Source organism: Neoarius graeffei, chromosome 11, assembly GCF_027579695.1.
Source record: "Neoarius graeffei isolate fNeoGra1 chromosome 11, fNeoGra1.pri, whole genome shotgun sequence".
NCBI classification, from domain to species: domain Eukaryota; kingdom Metazoa; phylum Chordata; class Actinopteri; order Siluriformes; family Ariidae; genus Neoarius; species Neoarius graeffei.
Window position 1 is genome coordinate 60,921,654 of NC_083579.1, and position 23,384 is coordinate 60,945,037.

The 23,384-nt window shown below is 41.2% G+C and overlaps 1 protein-coding gene across 6 annotated transcripts in view; it reads left to right on the forward strand.

Annotated features, from left to right (window-relative positions):
• syne1b (spectrin repeat containing, nuclear envelope 1b) overlaps positions 1 to 23,384 on the forward strand; it is a 140,832-nt gene that overhangs the window by 29,712 nt on the left and 87,736 nt on the right. For all 6 annotated transcript variants that reach the window (XM_060934445.1, XM_060934448.1, XM_060934453.1 and 3 more), the window contains exons 15-39: positions 1,067 to 1,269; positions 1,571 to 1,735; positions 2,877 to 3,029; positions 3,109 to 3,252; positions 4,445 to 4,612; positions 4,764 to 4,922; positions 6,977 to 7,141; positions 7,280 to 7,414; positions 8,234 to 8,392; positions 8,534 to 8,742; positions 8,948 to 9,056; positions 10,092 to 10,256; positions 10,437 to 10,604; positions 10,713 to 10,889; positions 13,327 to 13,467; positions 13,577 to 13,737; positions 16,970 to 17,120; positions 17,208 to 17,435; positions 17,588 to 17,686; positions 18,210 to 18,397; positions 18,527 to 18,650; positions 18,727 to 18,893; positions 22,183 to 22,336; positions 22,430 to 23,055; positions 23,187 to 23,366. In XM_060934445.1, the coding sequence (XP_060790428.1) occupies positions 1,067 to 1,269; positions 1,571 to 1,735; positions 2,877 to 3,029; positions 3,109 to 3,252; positions 4,445 to 4,612; positions 4,764 to 4,922; positions 6,977 to 7,141; positions 7,280 to 7,414; positions 8,234 to 8,392; positions 8,534 to 8,742; positions 8,948 to 9,056; positions 10,092 to 10,256; positions 10,437 to 10,604; positions 10,713 to 10,889; positions 13,327 to 13,467; positions 13,577 to 13,737; positions 16,970 to 17,120; positions 17,208 to 17,435; positions 17,588 to 17,686; positions 18,210 to 18,397; positions 18,527 to 18,650; positions 18,727 to 18,893; positions 22,183 to 22,336; positions 22,430 to 23,055; positions 23,187 to 23,366 (4,498 nt within the window). The remainder of the gene's footprint in view (positions 1 to 1,066; positions 1,270 to 1,570; positions 1,736 to 2,876; positions 3,030 to 3,108; positions 3,253 to 4,444; positions 4,613 to 4,763; positions 4,923 to 6,976; positions 7,142 to 7,279; positions 7,415 to 8,233; positions 8,393 to 8,533; positions 8,743 to 8,947; positions 9,057 to 10,091; positions 10,257 to 10,436; positions 10,605 to 10,712; positions 10,890 to 13,326; positions 13,468 to 13,576; positions 13,738 to 16,969; positions 17,121 to 17,207; positions 17,436 to 17,587; positions 17,687 to 18,209; positions 18,398 to 18,526; positions 18,651 to 18,726; positions 18,894 to 22,182; positions 22,337 to 22,429; positions 23,056 to 23,186; positions 23,367 to 23,384) is intronic.

Here is a 23,384-nt window from a genome sequence, read left to right on the forward strand (position 1 = left end):
ACAATAATGTTTAATCTTTTAACCCAATTCTACTCATATAGTTTCACTCTACAGTATATCGCACTTATTCACATGCTAACAGCTACTGCCAACTCACTAACATGTAGCTCTAAAACCTGGTACATTATGCTGTTTTATTTTAACCATGACCAGATTAGTGTTTACTGAAGATGAAGATTATGTTGCATTACATATTTTGCATGATTTATAACCTAAATATTTTAAACAATGCTCTCAGTAGTATTGTGTAAAGTGTTTCATATTTATTTTCCATTATTATGAGCAGAATACTTAACAATTATTCCACGATAGCGTAGCGCCAAATTGGCTATAAGCCATGTACGACGAGATTGAGTGGAATAATTGTTTTATTATATCCACATTCACTGGATTTTGAGACACAGAGCATTTTTATTTTGATTTTTTGCAAATTTGATAAATAAAAACTTTATACAAAACGTCTGACAAAATCATTTCCGCTTAGGCGGACTTCTTAAAAACCTGTCGATGGCTACACAAATTGTGTTATTTAGTGTTGTTTTTTTTGTAGAAAGTGCCGTCTTGCTGTCGTGCTGAAGTATAGAATAGCTTTCGACATTTATTTAATTCTTCCTTGGACATTTCAGTTGTCTAATTTTCAACCTTTTTGAGCTTTTGAAGCCGTCTAAAAAATTTCAACAAATTTTAATGTTTAAAGATGAAGAATGTGAACAAACCAACGAAATGACAGAAGAAATTTGTGAAAAATGCTATAATAATAATTCTTGAAAAATAAAAAAAGATATGTTCTTACCATCAAATACAATACTTTCATTCCATATTTTGTTGCTTTTTTTGTATTTTTGGGGGGTTTGTTTTCGAGTAGAGTTTTTATTTCGTCCTCGGTTGGTTCAGCAACACGCGCCGCCATTTTGTTTTTCTCTATTCACGGTATATGAGCTGATATCCTAGGAGTAGAGTAGCCAATCAGAGCGCGCGATTGCTCATATCCAGTGAATGTAGATAGAAGAGTTATAAATATTACTTTAGTGTGTGAATGCCCTCATAAGATGCTGTGTGGTTTCAGCTGAGGAGTGTGAAGGGATGAATAAGTTCTTAAGTGAGACGATGGCACAGTGGAGAAACTTGTCAGTGGAGGTGCGCAGTGTACGCAGTATGCTGGAAGAGGTTATCTCTAACTGGGAGAAATACAGCAGCAAAGTGGCCAGTTTGCAAGCCTGGCTGGAGGACGCTGAGCAGATGCTCAACCACTCTGAAAATGACAAGCGTGTACGTAGAAAAGAAAACAGCATAAGATATAACCTGTACATTCTGTTGGCACAGTTTATTTTAATGTTGATGTGGCACATGCATTCTCAGACTTTTATCATAACTGTTGTTTTATGCTGACAATGTTTTTGCTACTTTAATATTTAGCATTGCACTTTTACAGGTCTGACTTGCTAATGTTAACTCAGCTGTGACAGGGTTTTTTTTTGCCTCCACTTGTTTGATATAACTGCTACCCAACCCTTGGTCATGGATTAAAACCTTTACTGAGCTTGAGTTTGGTGTCTTGCATCCTTTGTAGGAATTCTTTCGGAACCTTCCACACTGGATACAGCAGCACATGGACATGAACGATGCAGGAAACTTCCTGATTGAGACTTGTGATGAGACTGTATCTAGAGACCTGAAACAGCAGCTGCTCCTCCTTAATGGCAGATGGAGGGAGTTGTTTGTCAAAGTCAAACATGTATGTGCTATTTAATATGCTGGTTCACTGCTTAAATGACATCACTCAATACACAATCTACAATAAAATTTGCCATGTCCTATACATAGTTTTCACTGACGTCACGGCATTCCGGGGAAAGCCCTCCAGCCGCCATCTTGTGGGTCAAACAAAACGGACCATCGCCATTACCGGCTACGTTATCTCGGACGAATTTATGAAGTAATATAGTCAGTTTTCTAAAATTAAGATCAATGTCGGCAAAATCAAGCAAACAGAAGTATATAGATACATTAGACGACATCTCACGACAACGGTATGCAGCCAAACTGGCCTTGATTGGGGGAATTGACCCCTACGAAGTGGACAAAGATGCATTTTCAAGTGACTATGCAGGGCTGCCATCCATATCGTACCCTGATATTGTGAACTATTTCGTGAATAGTAAAAGTGCCTACACACTTGACGACCTCAAAGCATACAAGTCGCTGGAGTCATACAATTATTTTGTCTGTGGCTGGGTCCGTGAAGTCCACCATATAAAAACAAGTGACAGTCGTGTCCTAATTACAGCCAAGGTATGTAAACATTGGAAATAGAAATAGAAAACGTGACAAACGAGCGATATTAAGTGTACATTACAATGTAAACGTACACTCAGCGGTTCCAGTTAGGCATTCTCCAGAGATTGTTTACACGATGTTTTGGTTTCCAAAAACAAACTTAAACACAATTGATTGTTTATTTAAACAACTTACCACTTATAAAATGATCGGAGCAGACTTTGCTGTGTTTGGAAGGCTGATAATCCTTGCGGTTGATTCTCGCAAGCCACAGATTTCTCCTTTGTATGCTGAGTTTCTTTGTTTGCTCGCCTTCGTGCTCCCGTACAGTGGGAATTCCATAAAACCTCCGCTTGACGTCATCATCTGACCTATTACGACAGCCGTGAATACAACAGGTGTGCACCATTGCTAGCTTTAAATAGCCTGCTTGGGTTCTTTTGAAGACTTTGTACTCGCGCGTTACAATGTGTGCTCAGTGACCCGTACGGTAAGCTTGACCCACAAGATGGCCGCCACTAGGGAATCCCCGACTCTGTGACGTCATGTGCAAACTATGTATAGATGAGATTTCATATCCCACTTGTCTCTACATGCAGTATGCAAGAGCAGATGAAGTGGACAAGCTAAAGAAAGACTACGAGGATGGCATCTTAGCATTAAAGGTTTTTGTAGACACATCCAATGAGAGGATGAATACTCCTGTCCAAGTGTCCTTTCTGAACATAAGAACATTTCTTCAAGACATTGAGGTAAAAATGACATCCACTGAGGTATTAATAAAATATTATTTTCTGCAAATATTTATATTTTAAATGTTTATTTCCACAGGATATCAAACATAAAGTGCCCTCGATGGAGGCAGTGTATAAAACAGCCACGCGCAATGCCCAGCAGCTGAGCAAAGACACTTCTCAGGAGGAGATCACAGACATGTTGGGTGTCATGGAAACCATTAAAGAGGAGCTTAGCAAGGTGCTTGTCTCATGCCCTGTTTTCAGACCTGGTATTAACATCCATCTCGGGTGATCTAATTAGCCGAGGTTGATAGCCGTTCAAACTCGGTGTTTTCCAGTGTCTTGACGCAAGTCCAGACACCACTTGTGAACACATTTGGGTTTCAGAAGCAACCCAATGTTATTTCCAAACCATACCCAAAACACTAGTGTTTATATTTATCCATTGGATTGAATTTATTATCGAAGTTTGGGCGGGGGGGATATAGAAACGGGTTCCGTCCGTCCATCTGTCCGTCCGTCTGGCTGTCTGTCTGGTCAGGTTTTCGTTTCCGGGCCATATCTTTAAAACTACTGAAGATATCGTCATGAAACGTTGTATACATATTAAGCAACATGTGAACTGGTGCCTTTTCCTATTTTGGATTTTTGAAAAAATGTTTTTAAATTTTTACATAGAAACTAAGTCAGATTTTGACTTAGTTTCTAAGAGCAATGTTCGTTTCCGGAGCATATATCCAAAACTATTCATGATATGGATTTGAAACTTGGTATACAGTACATGTTAACAAGGTGATGTAGATGTGCGTTTTCATACTAATAAATTTGAGAAATTTTAATTTTTCATGTTTCCATGGAAACAATTTCAGACTTAGTCTCTCAGGTTAGTCTTAGGGGTAGGTTTTGTTTCCAGAGCAGAACTTGAAAACTATGAGTGGTATGGTCTTGAAAGTTGGTATATGTGTTGATTAAGCAATGTATATGCGCCTTTTGATACTAAGAAATTTGAGAAATTTTAATTTTTAGCTCACCTGGACCAAAGGTCCGGTGGGGTTATGCCATGGGCTGCTGAGGTCAGTGTAAAGAGGTAGGGTTGGTTTCCTGTAGCAGAACTTGAAAAATGTGACAAATAATATCTTGAAACTTGGTATATAGTTGGTATATAGGGCGGGGGATATAGATGACTCTGTCTTCTTGTTAATGAAATAATTAAATGAGCACTCACATTGGTCAATTAAAAGCTACTCATGTTGTCATCTAGAGTTTTGTGCATATTTTGCACTGTCCATTTGTGATCCAGTCACATGAGACAAATGTTAACATCATGTGTGAACAGGGCCTCAGTGTCTAATCTGCTCTATTACCTCAAACAGGTTTGACGTGACTTTTTACTTTCTCACTAACATTGTTATACCCGTTCTGGATTTTAGATACGGGAGAAGGTTGTGCCTTTGCAGAGGGATTCGCAGGCCTTGCTGCCTCCTTTAGAAGAAATGGAGAAGCACATCACTGGGTTCTATCAGTCTCTAGAGAAGGCCAGTCGCATCACCAGTGCCCGCGACTCTGAGACTCCAGGAGACTTCCAGCAGAAGTGTCAGGTGATTAAGATCATGGGTCACTAATAGAATGTACTGCAAAGTGTATGGCCTACACAAAATGCCTACAGTTAAAATTGAGTTCTGATTTGAAATCTGATTTGGGACTGTTGCTCTTTCTTTTTTTTTTTGTTTTGTTTTTGTCTTACTCTAGGAACTCGTGACATACCAACAAAGCTGTAAAAAGTGTCTTACAGTGATAGATAAGAATCATCAGATCATAATGAAATCCCTAGAAGGCAGTAAAACCTTGAGGCACCTGGACACATCTCTGCTGCAAAAGCGAGTAGTAGAGCTTCAGGCTTCCTCACAGGTGAGCACTGCTCCACTTTCCTTCAAGGAAGTGGGGGGTGTGGTCATCAACAAACTCAGCTTGGCTAGTTAACCATCCATGAGACAAGCACAAGGGCTTTTATTGAGGATTGTGGTATTAGCATAGGGTTCCAAAGCTTCAACTTCTATCTGTTGTAAGTATAGTCCTTTATACTATAGAGTTTAGTCTTAAGGCCCCGTCCCACAATCCCTGTAACTATAACTATAATGATAACTATAAATAAATTGGTCCCCTGCAGTTTATGTGGTTGGTGGTCACACCAGACCGATAATGATACCTATAGCCCAGGCCTGGGTTTATCGGCATCAGTGAGATTGCTTCTGGAGCGATTTTTCCAAACCTGGACCTGAGCCGATAAGATATCTGACCAATTAGTTAAACAATTAACTAATTGGTGACGTTGTCTGAGCACGTGTTATTAAATATTTACCTGAGCAATAAAACTTATCTTTCCTTGGCGCTGATTGGTCTTCTGTATGTGGTGGCTTGTTTTGTCAAATCTCCTTCCAGCAAGTGGAGAATCTGCATAAACTGCACCTCAGACATTCTGAAGTATTGGGGAAAACTTGTCTTCATGGAAAGACAATTCCCAAACAAGACGGTGGAATTCTCCCAGCTTCTCTCTGTGCTGCAGGATTTCATGCACCCAGATTCTCCTTTTCTTCTTCTTTCGGTCTTGCCTTCTGTGCAAAATGAGCATCAAAAGCAGCTCTTCCTCACTGTCACTGTCAGCCATTGTGTGCTGCTGAGTGCACTGGGTGTGCACACAAACAGCATACAACCACTACATTTTCCCACAAAAACCAACAATAGGGTGCATCAGTTGCCCTCACTTTCATAAAATCTAATGCGTTTTTGTTTGGGTGTTCCTTTTCACCAATAAAGACATCCTGTAAAATTTTTTGACCATATTCAAAAGTCTAATGGTGGCACCATGAGGTTCATTTTTTGCCAAAAAACACTTATTTTATGTTTTCGCGTAAAGTTTGAATCACAATGTTGGACTCCATTTATTGATTTCTTGTGACCCAGAGATCATGTTAAGAACCTTTGCAAGGGATTGAGAAGCATTAATGTGATTCATAATACATTTGTATTGTTTAAAAGTAGTTGAACAATGATTCAATGAACAGCTAAAACTCAAACTGTGCTTGATAATATATTTAGAATATGTACTAAAAATGTGATATTTGGTATACTCTATAAGGTGCCATAATGTTTCATGAAAAGTGATCGAAATTTTGTCATAAAAGTCATAAAATAGCAGCTTTTTCCATAACTTTGAGCTCCTGGTGCCACCATTAAACTTTTGAATTTTGTCAAAATATTTCACCCAGTGTGTTTTCTTACCAAAAGGAACGTAAAAACAAAAATGCATCATGATCGGAGGAACTTTTCATTTTTAGGGGGCAACTGATGCACCCTAACCATCAACCATGTATATTTATTTACCTGAGTGGCAGGACCAACCGATATTATAGTCGGGATTATGGTTGTGGTGTGACTGCTCCAGACTGGGACTAAATTCAGGCATAGGTATAGTCATAGTTATAGTTATCGGTGTTGTGGGATCGGACCCTTAGTCTGTCCAGAGAGCTGGACTAAAGTGTTGCTGTAGTGGTCCCTTTAGTTAGAGATGAAGCAAGAGCTAAATTCCACTGGCACTACAATCAGCAGGTAGTTAAATGACCTTGTCCTTGCGTATAATGAAAATAGACCAACATGTTGATGAAGGACATTTAAACTCATAAGTCAACTCAAGTCAGTTTCATTAAGAATAAATCTTGGACACCATATAAGATCATGTATTATATGTATTGAAATACAAGATGTTCAGGGTGGATCTTTTGTTCCTTAAAGGCACGAAGAATTCATAGGGGGCAATCAGTTTAAAATATACAAACAATTGTGAACAAATTAAAATATATTCTTCCATACTAAATATCTAGTTTTCTAATACAGCATACTTATGACTTTAAATGGGTAATGTAATTCAAGGCAGAACTGTATAATGTGTATTGATATGCCCAAAGGTTATGGTAGAAGAGACCACTGAGTGGAAGAAGCATGTGGAAGCCAACAGCAGCTTGATGAAGCGGTTTGAAGAGTCTCGTCTGGAGCTGGAGAAGGTTCTTAAAATAGCCAGAAGTTGCATGACAGAGAGAGGAAACCCAGAGGAACTGCTCAAAAAGCATACAGTAAGAGGAAAACATCTATTAAATCTATAAAATATGGGGGGCTTAAAGTAGGCCATGGGCAAAATTAGCACCTCATTCAGCCTCATTCTGGGCATTAAACAAGCTGTGCATGTAACTTTTTTGTTTTCTTTTCTGCAGGAGTTCTTTGCACAGCTTGATGAGCGAGTCCTTAATTCATTTCTGAAGGCCTGTGATGAGCTTACTGATATTCTGCCTGAGCAAGAACAGCAGACTCTACAGGAAACAGTCAGAAAACTGCACAAACAGTGGAAGGTCAGGTGACTTTTTTAACATGCGGCTACACATAACCTCCCCAAAACCCCACATCTCATCTCATCTCATTATCTGTAGCCGCTTTATCCTTCTACAGGGTCGCAGGCAAGCTGGAGCCTATCCCAGCTGACTACGGGCGAAAGGCGGGGTACACCCTGGACAAGTCGCCAGGTCATCACAGGGCTGACACATAGACACAGACAACCATTCACACTCACATTCACACCTACGGTCAATTTAGAGTCACCAGTTAACCTAACCTGCATGTCTTTGGACTGTGGGGGAAACCGGAGCACCCGGAGGAAACCCACGCGGACACGGGGAGAACATGCAAACTCCACACAGAAAGGCCCTCGCCGGCCCCGGGGCTCGAACCCAGGACCTTCTTGCTGTGAGGCGACAGCGCTAACCACTACACCACCGTGCCGCCAAAACCCCACGAGCCCTTGAACATGGTTCCTCCAGGAACGATGACGTTTCAGTCGTCAAGACAACGGAAAAACTAAAATACAAGAGCATTTTGTTTTGTGCACAAGAGCATTGTGACGTATCTTTCTGTTTTTGTATTTTAGTTCTTCTGTTGTCTTGACAACTGAAAAGTCATAGTTCCTGGAGGAACCATTTTCAAGGGGTCAGTCACCAAAGGGTTAAATGAATTAACTTATTTATTAAACGATTTTTGTAATTTAGTCCTCTTTGTGTTTAAACAAGTGTTAATATATTCATTGGCACTACACATTAGTAGACGTCAATAACATAGAGTTAAAACATGCAGAAATTGTAGGCTGTTGTGTCTAATAACGTTATTTCTGTTCTCAGGATGTACAGACAGAGATCCCGTACCACCTCCTGCATCTGAAAGTGGAAGTGGAGCACAGTCGTCTGATGGCTTCTCTGCAGGAGTGCGAGGCTGAACTGGCCCGAGAGAATCGCAGCCTTCCAGGCATGGGCAGTGAGAGACTAGTGAAAGAGCACAGGGTGAGAGGCTCTCAGGCAGAATATTGTTTGATTCAATTGTTTGATTCTTGAATACGTATCTTGTTACAAAAGTAAATTTGCGTTACTTCGCACAATTTTTGTGTAGAGCGGGTGGTTCTGATGCCGGGTTTCTGCGTATAGGGTTTTTTCAGGGACAAGGGCCCTCAGATACTGTGTGAGAAACGGTTGCAACATATGGAGGATCTCTGTTTGAAGCTGACAGACAGTGAACAGGCACGCCAAACTCTGGAAAAAGCCAGAGCGGCATTTGCTGAAGTTAAAGATGAGATAGAGAGCACTCATCAGAAACTCATGCAGCACCCTGACAAATGGAAAGAGTTTAACTCCAGGTGAGGACTTTTTCTTCTTTTCAATATTCTATCAGATCTGCTGTCAATTCCCATTTTTGTTGCATCATCAGTTTAGTGCCATATAAGGCCTGTAAAGTTTGCTTTTAGTCACAATGGCTGAGTATTAATATGAATTACACATGTGCCTGATATTTTATGAATAATGCATGATGGTTTTAAATTTTACTTTTTTTTTTTGTTACAGATTTTCCGAACTGTCTGCCTGGCTATCTTCGAAGGAAAGCCAGCTCAGACTTTTGCGAAACCGTGCTGGTGACCCAAGTAAAATCAGCGAGGTGAAATTCACTATAGAGGTAAGACAGAAAAAGCAAGATGTGAGAGTATGGGTATACTTAACAGTTATTCCAAGAAATCGAGTCGTACATGAGCTGATAGCTGACAAGGCACATAACGCGAGTTGGCTATAAGCCATGTATGACAAGATTGAGTAGAATAACTGTTTTATTCTATCCATACTCACTGGATTTTGAGAAACAGAGTATTTTTTCTTTTTAATTTTTGCAAATTCGATAAATAAAAACTTTATACAAAACGTCCGACAAAATCATTTCCGCTTAGGATGTAAACAAACCGGCGAAATGACAGGCGCAATTTGTGAAAAATGCTATAATAATAATTCTTGGAAGGAAAAAAAAAAGATACCAAGCCGAGAAGCCTTTATTTGTCACACGTACACTCAAGCACAGACTTAAGCACACAGTGAAATTTAACCTATCTGAAGCAGTGAACACACACATGCACATACAAGTGAGCAATGAGCACACACACATACCCAGAGCAGTGGGCAGCTATGCTACAGCACCCGGGGAGCAGTTGTGGGTTAGGTGCCCTTGCTCAAGGGCACTTCAGCCCAACCTCAGGCCACAGCTGCCCCATGTTAACCTAACTGCATGTCTTTGGACTGTGGGTAAACCGGAGCACCCGGAGGAAACCCACGCAGACATGGGAGAACATACAAACTCCACACAGAAAGGCCCCCATCAGCTGCTGGGCTCGAACCCAGAACCTTCTTGCTGCGAGGCGACAGTGCTAACCACTACACCACCATGCTGCCCCATACATTCTTACCATCAAATACTTTTATTCCATATTTTGTTGCTTTTTTTATTTTTTGGGGTTTTGTTTTTGAGTAGAGTTTTTATTTCGTCCTCGGTTGGTTCAGCAACACATGCCGCAATTTTGTTTTTCTCTACTCATGGTATATGAGCTGATAGCCTAGTAGTAGAGTAGCCAATCAGAATGTATGATTGCTCATATCCAGTGAATGTGGATAGAATAAAATATATTAGACCAAAGCAGGTCTGAAATCTTCTTCCATTCACTTTCAGAGTCTAAGGAATGACGCAGAGTTGCAGGAAGGAAATGTGAGCTGGCTGAAATCTCGTCTGGCTGCGCTAATAGAAATCAGCACGGTGAATGATGCCCAAAGGCAGGCAGCTGCCCTCACCAAACTGTCCACCGACTTCAAGAGCCTTCTCAGCTCCCTCTCAGAGGTAAGACCCATCAAGGCAAGTGAGCTGGTATGGTTGCTAGTCTTTTACAATAATTAATAAGTCATTCTTAATTCTTAATGAATCAATTTCTTATCTGCATATGAAGCATTAATATGTATATTTTGGTAACATTCATATTTCGGTCCTCTTGGTTCAGTAAGAAACTGTGTGTGTGTTCAGTCTGAGAAGGTGGCATTGGCAGTTGGAGATTGTGTGCAGTTCCAGGAAGAAGTGAAGAGCACTCTGGATGAACTAGCACAAGGTCAGCAGGAGCTGCAGGCAGAGGTAACAAAGATCCTCAACTCTGAGTCTCCAAAAGAAGCTCAGCAACTGCTGCTCATTCACCAGGTACCGCAGTTTCATATCTTACAGGTTGAGTTATAGTAATTAAGGTTTATAGCCCACTAAAATCCCAGGTCATTTGTTTAGTTTATGTTGGCCTTTTGTTCTTTACAGCAACAATTGAAACGTCTGCGACTGAAAAGAAGGGACATGCAGCAGCAGATCAGCCGAGGCCAGCAACTCCAAGCTCATGAGGGTCTGGGGGAAAGAGTTCAGGATGACCTGCACAAATTAGATACCACCCTGAGCCAGATGGACCAAAGCATGGAGGCACAGGAGCAGAGTCTGGAGGTGAGTTAAGGCACATTATTATCAGGGCTTTGAACCAGAATTTTTTTCCTATTCGTTCGTTCCGAACAGAAACGGAATTTTAACGTTTCCGGTTTTGGGTTCCACCATTAAATAGACGTTCCCGAACCGGTTAGAACAAAAAAATTTCGTTCCCGGAACGGTTAATTACGTTCCCTGTCAGCTGTTTAACAAATGGCTATAAAATTATGTCTCTGTCTCATCCAGCTTAAGCCAAATGTAGGCTAATTCTATTACAACCTTCATTAAATAAGACAAGAAATAATTCAAAACAATTATTTCAAATGTTGGCGATTTGGATTCTCAGTATGTCTTCCCATCTACACAAACAGAAAAAGTGCCAAAAATGAAAGATAATTCGTTTAGTGTGTTACCAAAGGCTAGTCAGGCCCTATGCATTGATAGGCTAACAGAGGTTAACGTCATTTAATGTTCGCGAGCCTCTCATTAACGTGGACAAATATATTGATATCGTGTTTGAAATTGACGTTTTTGAGTAACGATAGACTGCAATATTTACCTCTTATTTAAGATGTGGAGACGTGATAGTAGTCCACCCTCCCGCTCTCTCCATTCAGTCAGCGAACGTCACACAGGAAGTGAACCCCAGCGGGTCATAGAAACTTGCGCAGGAGAAGAATGACTTTTTTATTTGTAGGCTACGGAAACTTTGAGGAATTAAATAAAAACCAGTATTAACCGGTTACCATTATTTTTAATAAGCGTTTCTGTTCCGGAACATAAAAAATAAAGTTTCTGGTTTCGTTTCTGTTCCATGTGAAATAGAAAAAGTTCCCGGTTTTCGTTTTCGTTCCTTGAACCGGTTCAAAGCCCTGATTATTATACATACAGACCGGCGAGTAGCCTAGTGGTTAGCATGTCCGCCTTTTGATTGGGAGATCACGAGTTCTACTCACGGTCAGGTCATACCAAAGACCATCATAAAAATGGTACCTACTGCCATCTGGCAAGGCACGCTGCAATACAGATGCGAGTGGGGAGTCAAACTCTTGCGGTTACCGGAGGACTAGCCTCCCACTGTAACCCTAGCTATGTAATAGGCGAGAGGCCGAGGGCTACGGAAATGGAGATCGGCGCCGCCCTATGTGCCACATGGTGTGGGAAGGACTTTTGATTATACATACAGAACACTTTTTCGATGAAATAAAAACATGTATTCTTTTCCCTTCTAGCGGGTTTCATTCATTTGGTTTGATAGCATGCAATATTGTTAGCATATCGCTTATCCTACGTGTATTACGTCACTCTTTCCAATGGAGAATGAGCGTTGAATATTGTTTACAATATTGCATGGTTGTCAAGACAACATGACGTCACACGTCAGAGATGTAAAACTTCCGCGCTAGCAAGCGACTGTGACAATTTGTAAACAAACATGGCTGCCAGGTTTGCTTTGCTAAATACAGAATATTTTGAGATAATTTTGAAAGAGAAGGACGCATTGAACACCTGAAAGGAATGTGTATGTATAATAATAATAATATTGGCTGGCTTTTTTTGTGGTATATCAGATATATTCCATTCAGCTAGCATGATACTGAACTTGTCTTCGATTCATTCAATGTCACGCTAGCTGAATGTAATATACCTGATATACCATGAAAAAAGCCAATATTAATTAAATATGTCTCTGGAAGATAACATGCCATGTGTCCTCTCAATGATCCTTTATATACAGGGTTAGTCAAAATTATGTTAAACACATAAATGGTAGAAACCATTTATTCACAAAATATACATCATATGCGCAAGATGATTTACAGGACGGTCTCAACCTGTTCACCATCGTGTTCAACACACAAAAACCAGCGAGCAACAGTACCATTTAATCTGTCACCTATCTGCAGGTGAAAAATAATCCATTAGTCTCTCATCTCATCTCATTATCTCTAGCCGCTTTATCCTGTTCTACAGGGTCGCAGGCAAGCTGGAGCCTATCCCAGCTGACTACGGGCGAAAGGCGGGGTACACCCTGGACAAGTCGCCAGGTCATCACAGGGCCGACATATCGACACAGACAACCATTCACACTCACATTCACACCTACGGTCAATTTAGAGTCACCAGTTAACCTAACCTGCATGTCTTTGGACTGTGGGGGAAACCGGAGCACCCGGAGGAAACCCACGTGGAGAACATGCAAACTCCACACAGAAAGGCCCTCGCCGGCCACGGGGCTTGAACCCGGACCTTCTTGCTGTGAGGCGACAGCGCTAACCACTACATCACCGTGCCGCCCCATAATCCATTAGTGTTAACATAATTTTGACTAACCCTGTATATCCAATATTATTACTAAAATGAATTCATTTTTGTCAACAAGGGGTAAATATTTTCCTTACACTTGAGAATTTTGAGAGAACCATTCCATAGTTACTTTTCCTCACTGTTCCTACAGGCGACACTGGCTTCTTGGCAGGAGTTTGACAGCCATCAAGCAGCAGTGGGAGAGTTTGTGAGCAGAGCCCGCTCAATCACAGAGAGAGAGCTGACTTTCAGTAGCCCAGAGAGCTTAACAACAGAGCTGAAACAAGCTAAGGTGAGTTTCAAATTAAAATGGGTTTTGGAAAATAAATTCTCGTCTTTCCATATTTGTGTATTTTCATATACGTATTACTTCATCCCTAATGTCATATTGACTGTCTTAGGAGCTGCTGAAACAGAGTGAGACTGAAGCAAAGTTGGTGAATACACTACTGAAGAGGGCTGCAGAGATCCAGCTTGGTCCTAAAAATGCTTCTCTGCTCCATACACAAGCTCACTCTCTCAGTGACCAACTGGGCAAAACTGTGGCTGACCTTGAGAAAGAGTAAAACCTCTTTAGACATGCAATACTTTAATGTAAAATTTACATTAGTGTCATGTACGAGATGTGATCAAAATGCTGCGAGTCTGTTCCTCATGCGAACGAACGGAGCCCGACGCAGCCATGTGTGTGCAGCGGGAGCGAGCAGTACCTTTCGTGAACCAGTATGCCATGTGACATTGCGCTGTCAACATCGGGACCTGTGTTACATGCATTTTTGTGACAACGTGCACGTGTGCATTTGTGATTTTACCCAAAATCAAACATCAAATTCATCAAACTTGGGAAATCAGCAACAGAGACCCTTGAAAGGCTTCAGCGAGCCTACAGCAGTAAAGCAGTGAGCCGGGTGAGGTTTTTTGAGTGGCATTCTCACTTCAAGTGGGGCAGAAATCAGGGTGATCCTTATGATCCTTGTGCACAGTGCGCTCAATTTCTTGGACATTTTCAAGGGTTGTGCTTGTGAAGCATTTCAAGGATCTCTGTTGCCAGTTTCCTGATGTTGAATTTAACGTTTGCTGTCTGCTCAAGTTCGAGGTCCATAGTAAAATTGTTACAGGCGGCATGGTGGTGTGGTGGTTAGCACTGTTGCCTCACAGCAAGAAGGTTCTGGGTTCGAACCCAGTGGCTAATGAGACCTTTCTGTGTGGAGTTTGCATGTTCTCCCCGTGTCTGCATGGGTTTCCTCCGGGTGCTCCGGTTTCCCCCACAGTCCAAAGACATGCAGTTAGGTTAACATGGGGCGGCCTTGGGCTGAAGTGCCCTTGAACAGGGTACCTAACCCCTGACTGCTCCCCGGGCGCTCTAGTGTGGCCACCCACTGCTCTGGGTGTGTATGCGTGTGTTCACTGCTTCAGATGGGTTAAATGCAGAGGATTAATTTCACTGTGCTTGAAGTGTGCATGTGACAAATAAAGGTTTCTTCTTCTTCTAAATGCATGTGACACGAGTCCCAATGTTGACAGTATGACGTCACACAGCATACTGTCTCACGAAAGTTACTGCTCACTCCTGTGGCACGTGCACTTTTTGATCGCACCTCGTAAATATAGCACATACACAGTAAAAGCTACAATCCCTCAAATTCACACTGCTTCTGATTTTAGGATTATTTTTGTTGATTTCTTCTTCTTCTTCTTCTTCTTCCTTTTTCTTCTTATTATTTATGGTAAATTAACTTTGCAGGTTTTGAGACTATAATTTGTAATTATAACCCCAATTCCAAAAAAAGAGTTGGGACAAAGTACAAATTGTAAATAAAAATGGAATGCAATAATTTACAAATCTCAAAAACTGATATTGTATTCACAATAGAACATAGACAACATATCAAATGTCGAAAGTGAGACATTTTGAAATTTCATGCCAAATATTGGCTCATTTTAAATTTCATGACAGCAACACATCTCGAAAAAGTTGGGATGCGGCAGTAAGAGGCTGGAAAAGTTAAAGGTACAAAAAAGGAACAGCTGGAGGACCAAATTGCAACTCATTAGGTCAATTGGCAATAGGTCATTAACATGACTGGGTATAAAAAGAGCATCTTGGAGTGGCAGCGGCTCTCAGAAGTAAAGATGGGAAGAGGATCACCAATCCCCCTAATTCTGCGCCGACAAATAGTGGAGCAATATCAGAAAGGAGTTCGACAGTGTAAAATTGCAAAGAGTTTGAACATATCATCATCTACAGTGCATAAATTCATCAAAAGATTCAGAGAATCTGGAAGAACCTCTGTGCGTAAGGGTCAAGGCCAGAAAACCATACTGGATGCCCGTGATCTTCGGGCCCTTAGACGGCACTGCATCACATACAGGCATGCTTCTGTATTGGAAATCACAAAATGGGCTCAGGAATATTTCCAGAGAACATTATCTGTGAACACAATTCACCGTGCCATCCGCCGTTGCCAGCTAAAACTCTATAGTTCAAAGAAGAAGCCATATCTAAACATGATCCAGAAGCGCAGACGTCTTCTCTGGGCCAAGTCTCATTTAAAATGGACTGTGGCAAAGTGGAAAACTGTTCTGTGGTCAGACGAATCAAAATTTGAAGTTCTTTATGGAAATCAGGGACGCCGTGTCATTCGGACTAAAGAGGAGAAGGATGACCCAAGTTGTTATCAGCACTCAGTTCAGAAGCCTGCATCTCTGATGGTATGGGGTTGCATTAGTGCGTGTGGCATGGGCAGCTTACACATCTGGAAAGACACCATCAATGCTGAAAGTTATATCCAGGTTTTAGAGCAACATATGCTCCCACCCAGATGACGTCTCTTTCAGGGAAGACCTTACATTTTCCAACATGACAATGCCAAACCACATACTGCATCAATTACAGCATCATGGCTGCATAGAAGAAGGGTCCGGGTACTGAACTGGCCAGCCTGCAGTCCAGATCTTTCACCCATAGAAAACATTTGGCGCATCATAAAACGGAAGGTACGACAAAAAAGACCTAAGACAGTTGAGCAACTAGAATCCTACATTAGACAAGAATGGGTTAACATTCCTATCCCTAAACTTGAGCAACTTGTCTCCTCAGTCCCCAGACGTTTACAGACTGTTGTAAAGAGAAAAGGGGATGTCTCACAGTGGTAAACATGGCCGTGTCCCAACTTTTTTAAAATGTGTTGTCATGAAATTTAAAATCACCTAATTTTTCTCTTTAAATGATACATTTTCTCAGTTTAAACATTTGATATGTCATCTATGTTCTATTCTGAATAAAATATGGAATTTTGAAACTTCCACATCATTGCATTCCGTTTTTATTTACAATTTGTACTTTGTCCCAACTTTTTTGGAATCGGGGTTGTAATTTGTGAGATTCCTAGTTATGGCTGTGGATACATCATAGGCAAATATATGTGGCAGTTTATCTAGCATTAATTTTGTTTCTAAATGCTTTGGCTTAACATACAATATAGTAATTGCTATGCAAATAGGATACTGTACCAGCAAGATCAACATTGTTGTAAATTATTAACTGAAGGAGTTAACAAAGCAATGAAAGTGGGAATGTGTGTTTTGAACAGACTTTTTTTTCAGAACTGACATTTTTACTGAGTACGAATTCACTTCTAAAGCATAATTAGCATTATTATTAGAAAAAAAGTGTCTGCGTGGAAAAATAAAACATTAATTGATTGGGTCTTTTTGGCAACAGTCAAGATCTATATTATTGCTATCTGATCTATATCGTTTGGGGTTATGTTTTGTGTGCTGTCTGATTTCAGTGTGAAGACTCTTGAGGACATACAAATTCAGTGGGACTCATTTGGGAGTGAGTTTGATGCTTTTTCCACATGGATCTCTGAGAAGGAAAAGGAGCTTGACTCACTAAAAAGCTCTAATGAACCACTGGAGCAGCAGATCAGTACTGCCAAGGTACAGTTAAGGTTCCAGTATGTAATAATCTTTACATGTAATATCATTGAATCGTAATGGTTTGTTCTCCTTTCCTCTGGTGTCCAGGCTGTGACAGGAGAGCTGCAGGAGCGAGCAGAAATTCTGTCCCACTTGGAAGAGAGAGCTCAGGCTCTATCCCAGTTTGTATCATCAGGAGAATCTGCACGAATCAAAGCTCGTCTGACGCAGATTGGCAGGTACTGGGAGGAACTTAAGGAGAGCATGGAGCATCTGAATGGACAGTTGGAAGAGAGCTCCAATCATCAGCAAAAGTTTAATACAAACCTTCAACAGGTAGCTTGATGTTAATTTTTTTTAAATAATAGTACATAATGAGAAATGTATATAAGAATAAAAATCAATATTATTCGCTCGGTCTCTGACTAATGAAGTTTGATGAATGAAGTCTCTGGCTAATGAAATCTCTGACTCCAATTTATTTCTAGGTGCAATCAGAGATTAACGCCATTCAGAAGAAACTGGACACACCTCTCACATCCTGTGCATCCTCATCTGACACCTATATAGCTCTACAGGACCACATGGTATTATTCACAACAACACGATCACAACTGAACAACTATTTTATTTATCACACGTACACTTAAGCACAGTGAAATTCCTCTCTGCATTTAACCCATCTGAAGCAGTGAACACACACACACACATTAGCAATAAGCACACACACATACCCAGACCAGCGGGCAGCTATGCTAACAGCACCCAGGGAGCAGTTTGGAGTTAGGTGCCTTGCTCACTTCAGCCCAAGGCCGCCCCATGTTAACCTAACCGCATGTCTTTGGACTGTGGGGGAAACCGGAGCACCCGGAGGAAACCCATGCAGACAAGGGGAGAACATGCAAACTCCACACAGAAAGGTCCTCGTCGGCTGCTGGGCTCGAACCCAGAACCTTCTTACTGTGAGGCGACAGTGCTAACCACTCCTGCCGCCTCACAACTGCTTCCCATGTTGAGCTATTAGTGTGTCAACATGTATCATATTTAAGAGAAGTAAATGCAAACAGTGCATATTCTTTACTTTGCTTGGTGATGCCTTTCTTTTTTTAGGATGTGTTCCAGTCTCTGGAGAAGGTGAAGGCCACCTTGTTGTTTCTGTGCACTGGGGCCCGTAGGCTAAGTGAGCGAGAGAAAGCTGAAAAAGCAGTAACGGTACTACAGCAGAGTTATGAGCAGAGCCTACAGCAGGCCAAAGACAAACAGAGACATACGGAAAGCCTGTTGTCCCTGTGGCAGAAGTATGTTAACTTTCACTTTGAGTTCATTTACAAAATTGATCTCCAACTACGTGATGCATTTAAAAGACATTCGCCATTTTACTAACTATAAAATATTATGGGATCTCGGTGTTTTTTTCCTCTCGTCAGGTTAGAAAAAGACTGCTGTTCTTTGCAGTCATGCTTGGAAAGCTGCGAGTCTGTGTCTGCTTCTGTAACCCAGCATCTCACTGTTGACAAGATAAAGCTTGATGGAGAGCTAATGGAGCTGAAAGTAAGTAAACAAAAACGGCTCATGCTTTTGTTCAGAAATATGGATGTTGGTGATTAATAAAATTTCCCTTTTCTAGCACCTTCACTCTGAACTACAGTCTTTGGAGTCACTATATGAGGGACTACTGACCCAAGCTCCAGGCCTTTACTCCACTGCATCAGATGAACAAGTGAAGACACTTAAAGAGGACCATGAGCAGCTGAAGAAAAGATGGAACTCTCAAAGGACAGCCATACCACACAGGTCAGACTTATATTTCACAGTAACTCCATGAAATCAAGTTGTACATGAGCTGATAGCCGACGAGGCACATGTACGACGACATTGAGTGGAATAACTGTTTTTTTCTATCCACATTCACTGGATTTTGAGAAACAGAGCATTTTTTTATTTTTATTTTTGCAAATTCGATAAATACAGGCATGAGAATTTTCCGCCGATCGGCGAATTTCCGACTTTTTCAGACCAAAATGATCGTTTTTGAGATCGATGTAAATCCGTTGAGAAATTTTCGGGGGGTATGGTTAACGATCTGTGGTCACCTAAAAACGTCTTGATTCTTGGTGGGCTCCGGGTTAACACACTCGAGTCTTTCGACATGTCGTAATTAACATTCACTTTTGCGACAGTGTTCGACTTATTTGCGGTAGAATTTTCGGGAAATCCCGTTGCGTGCAGTGTATAAACACAAGTGCGCATGCTCTCCACGCGTGGCTTGCAATCGCCGTTCACCGACTGTACACACTATTTGACGATATGCATTGGTAACATCGGAAAGACACATATTCAGGCGGGATATTTTAGCATATCGACAATGGCAAAAGTCCTAGATAAGAAAGAAGAGGATCGAGCGAGGGAGATTGATAAAGGTGCAGGAATAAAGAACTGTTTTCGATGGGCTTGGTTAGAAAGAACACTGAATGTCGAGATCGACAAGCAGACTGTCACAACGAAGCTCGGTGATCACATACGGAAAATAGACGTCCCAGGAAAAGTACTTTGCTCATTGTGTTCTGACATGATAAACTACGCTAGTAGAGGGGCAAGGACTATCGAACTTCACATATACACCAGAAAACACAAAGGTAGGTCGAAAATTATTTTGCCTGTTCAGTGATAGATTTATAATGTATATTGCACGAATCAATGCCATTTTGTGTGTGTGTGTGTGTGTGTGTGTGTGTGTACGTATATCAAATACATGTCATATATACCTGTAAGTGTATATCTTTTATAAATGGGGTTAGCTTATCTAATGTAGCATGTTGGGGAGAATCATAGTATCATATCTATATTTCTGATAAAATTTTAGGTATGATACCATGTATAACTCTCCTACTTATTTCATAGGGGGACAGGGGGGAATTGCTGGCATGTGTGTCTGCCTGAATTTTTTAGGCCGAGATGAACTTGTAGTTTTTGATTTTAAAAAAATTTCCAATATGCCAATTGTACATGCCTGTTCTTTAATTCAAAATCACCATCTTGATTTTCAAATTGACCATATGGTATCTGTATTATATTACACAACATCCTGTCCAGATAAAACCTAGTTAGTACACACAACAGTTGAAAGGGAAGTGATAAGTGATGTTGAATGTTGCCTGCTTAATATGCAAGACCTCCTGCTACCATGATAACATCAGAAGAAAGCTTAAGAGAATTATATGATATAACTTTTTTTCTGGTTTGCACTTCATTTTAAAGGGGTACCAAATATAATATATACAGTTGCTGATGTGACAGAGTAACGTATTCTTAAGTATTCTATCAAATTTATATACTAGAAAACAACGAAATATCTTGGTAATCTTGGTAATTGTAAATATAATACTTTATACGCTAAACCGCACAAGAGTCGCCATTTTTAAAAGACCGTGACGTCAGCGCTACCCACTGCACTAGCGGAACTCTCCGAAATAGAGGAGATAAGCGTGTAATCATGGCGTCGGGCGCATCAAGTGAAAGCGACAACTCTGTCGAATCATACGAAGAGTTCCCGCAAGACACACTGCAAGCAGGCTATGGCTTAGAAGGGTACCAGTTTGAACCTAGGAGAGGTACTCTCGACTCCGGTGATGAAATAAGAGAAGAAAGCTCGGATGACGGCGAGGATGAGACTGATGCTGACCATGGGCATGGCGAGCGTGGGGCAGAGCGTCTGCGTGCAGGTGACACGGCGTGGTGCTCGTGCGGAAAATGTAACGTGGAGTTGCTCACGAGTCCAGCAGAATTTATTTGCTGCAATGAGATAGGCGCCACCCGTGGACTTGCAAAATCGTCGCAAGAGGCAGAAACAGGTATTTCACACGTGCTATTCCCAACCTCAATGAGCCAACACAACTGGGCACATACATACGTCATGAGTGTTACGCAGAGAAAATGAACGTGCATTCTGATTGGATAAAATTAATATCATGGCGGGCTGTTCAAACTGCGGAAATAGTTTGCTCGAGCTACTTTCAAAACACTATAACTTTCCAACCTTAGAACAAAAAACTTTTGTAAGTCTTGAATAAGGTTCGTTAATGTGTGTTTTATTGTTATATTTACTCTATATATTGCCCTCTGTTCCCCTTTAAAGGATTAGAGTATTCAAAGACATGAATAGCAAAAATGCAGAAATATAATACTGTAGAGCTCGTTTATATTAAAAGGTGCATTGATTTTTTTTGAAATCATCAAATGTAAATTGATTAAAAACAAGTCTCTTGTACTATATTAATCATTTTCACCTGGTAGTCCACCAAGAAGGGGAATTTATTTCCAAATACATTGCAACTTTTTGCTGATAAAATTAATGGTTTGGGGGTAAAAAAAAAAATAGCCAAAAATCATTAGCTCCTGCCCCCTGGGTCACCACCGGGACTCTGCCCCGGGCCCCGCTGGGTGCCTGCGGCCCCCAAACCCCCGGCTTTTTTCAGACTTTTAAAATATTTTTCATTCTCATCCCTGTAAATAAAAACTTTATACAAAATGTCCGACAAAAATAATTTCCGCTTAGAATGTAAACAAACGAGCGAAATGACAGTATCAATTTGTGAAAAATGCTGTAATAATAATTCTTGAAAAATAAAAATATATATGTTCTTACCATCAAATACTTTTATTCTATTTTTGTATTTTTTGGGGTTTTGTTTTCGAGTAGAGTTTTTATTGCGTCCTCGGTTGGTTCAGCAGCCCACGCCACCATTTTGCTCTTCTTCTTCTTCTTGTTTAGTTTTTTTTTGGTGGTTGGCAAGCCAACTTAAAGGTGCATTACCACCATCAACTGGGCTGGAGTGTGGAAAAGGAGATATTGGTGGAAAAAAATGACATACTTGATAACAAAGCCGCCATTTTGTTTTTCTCTACTCACAGTATATGAGCTGATATCCTAGTAGTAGAGTAGCCAATCAGAGCATACGATTGCTCATAGCCAGTGAATATGAATACAGTAATAAGACATGTACAGTATGTTTAAAGATGTGGTGGTTGATGCTATGATAGCTGACTTACTACAGCAGAGTATTTAGTTGTCTGGTCTTTATAGGATCCAGGTGCTTCAGGACCATATGTCACGCGTGGAAGAGCATGAACAAGCTCTGCAAAAGTTCTTCAAATGGGGAGAGTCTTTCCTCTCCTCTCTTCATTCATTCTCCCAAGTGAATATCACAGATTTACAGTTGATTGCCATAGAAATAAAGGTGTGTCCCATCATCACTCTCATCAGTATAGCATCGCCATCAGTGTCCGAAAAGCTTTGGCATTGAACAGTTGTCTTATTTTGCTTATGGTAGGAGAAAGCAGAGGTGCTTCAGAGTGAGAACAGTGAAAGAGAGCATCTCCAGCAGCAGACAGAGTCCTTGTGTGCTTCTTGTGAGCCCGTAGAGCAGCATTATCTACAGAGCCGTCTGGAAAACAGCTTGCAGCCCTACATGCAGGCCCAGCAGCTGGTTATGCAGCGAGGTGAAAGTGTAGAGAAGCTGGAGGCTTTCCTGCAGACCCACAATGTGGCTGCAGGTGTCCTTCGAGGCCTCAGACACACAGTGGAGAGTGCCGGTAGCTGGGACAAGAGCCGTGTGGATGAACTGCAGCGAGATCTAGAAGGAATCATTCCTGATATCAACCGTCTGGAGTCGCTAGCAATCAGTCTGGACAGCAGCCTATGCAAAGCCCACCTCCACCTGGTTGACGCAAAGGAGGCTCGTACCTTGTGCCGGTCACTGGCTGACACATTGAGCACAGAGCTGGATGGAGTGAAGACCCTGCTTGGTTCCAAGCAGAGTGAGGCGGAGGCTCTGGGGGCTCTGTGGACCTCCTTCAGACAGCGCAAAGAGCAGCTCCTCAAGAGTGTGGAAGACATTGAGGAGAAGGCTGACCAGCAGAGTCTTAAAGAGCCCAACCTGCTCACATTACAACAAAGGTTATTTTTTTCAACACAGAATTTTTTAACTCTTTTAATTACACATATTAATTTTAATTACACATATATATTGTGTTACACTATGTCATCAAAAAATTTTAAATAGAAATTATGCGTGTATTGGCATGTAGGCTGCGGTTCTTTAACCAGTTGGAGGATGAACTTCAGTCACACCAGCATGAGGAGCAGTGGCTGAGGGATAAAGGACAGCAGCTGTCCCAGAGAGACGCAGAACTAGCAGGAGAGGTGCTGAGGGAGATCAATCTCCTCAAGACCACCTGGGAGGACACCAAGAAACTTATTACAGAAAGGTGACCTGCTCTTTTAAT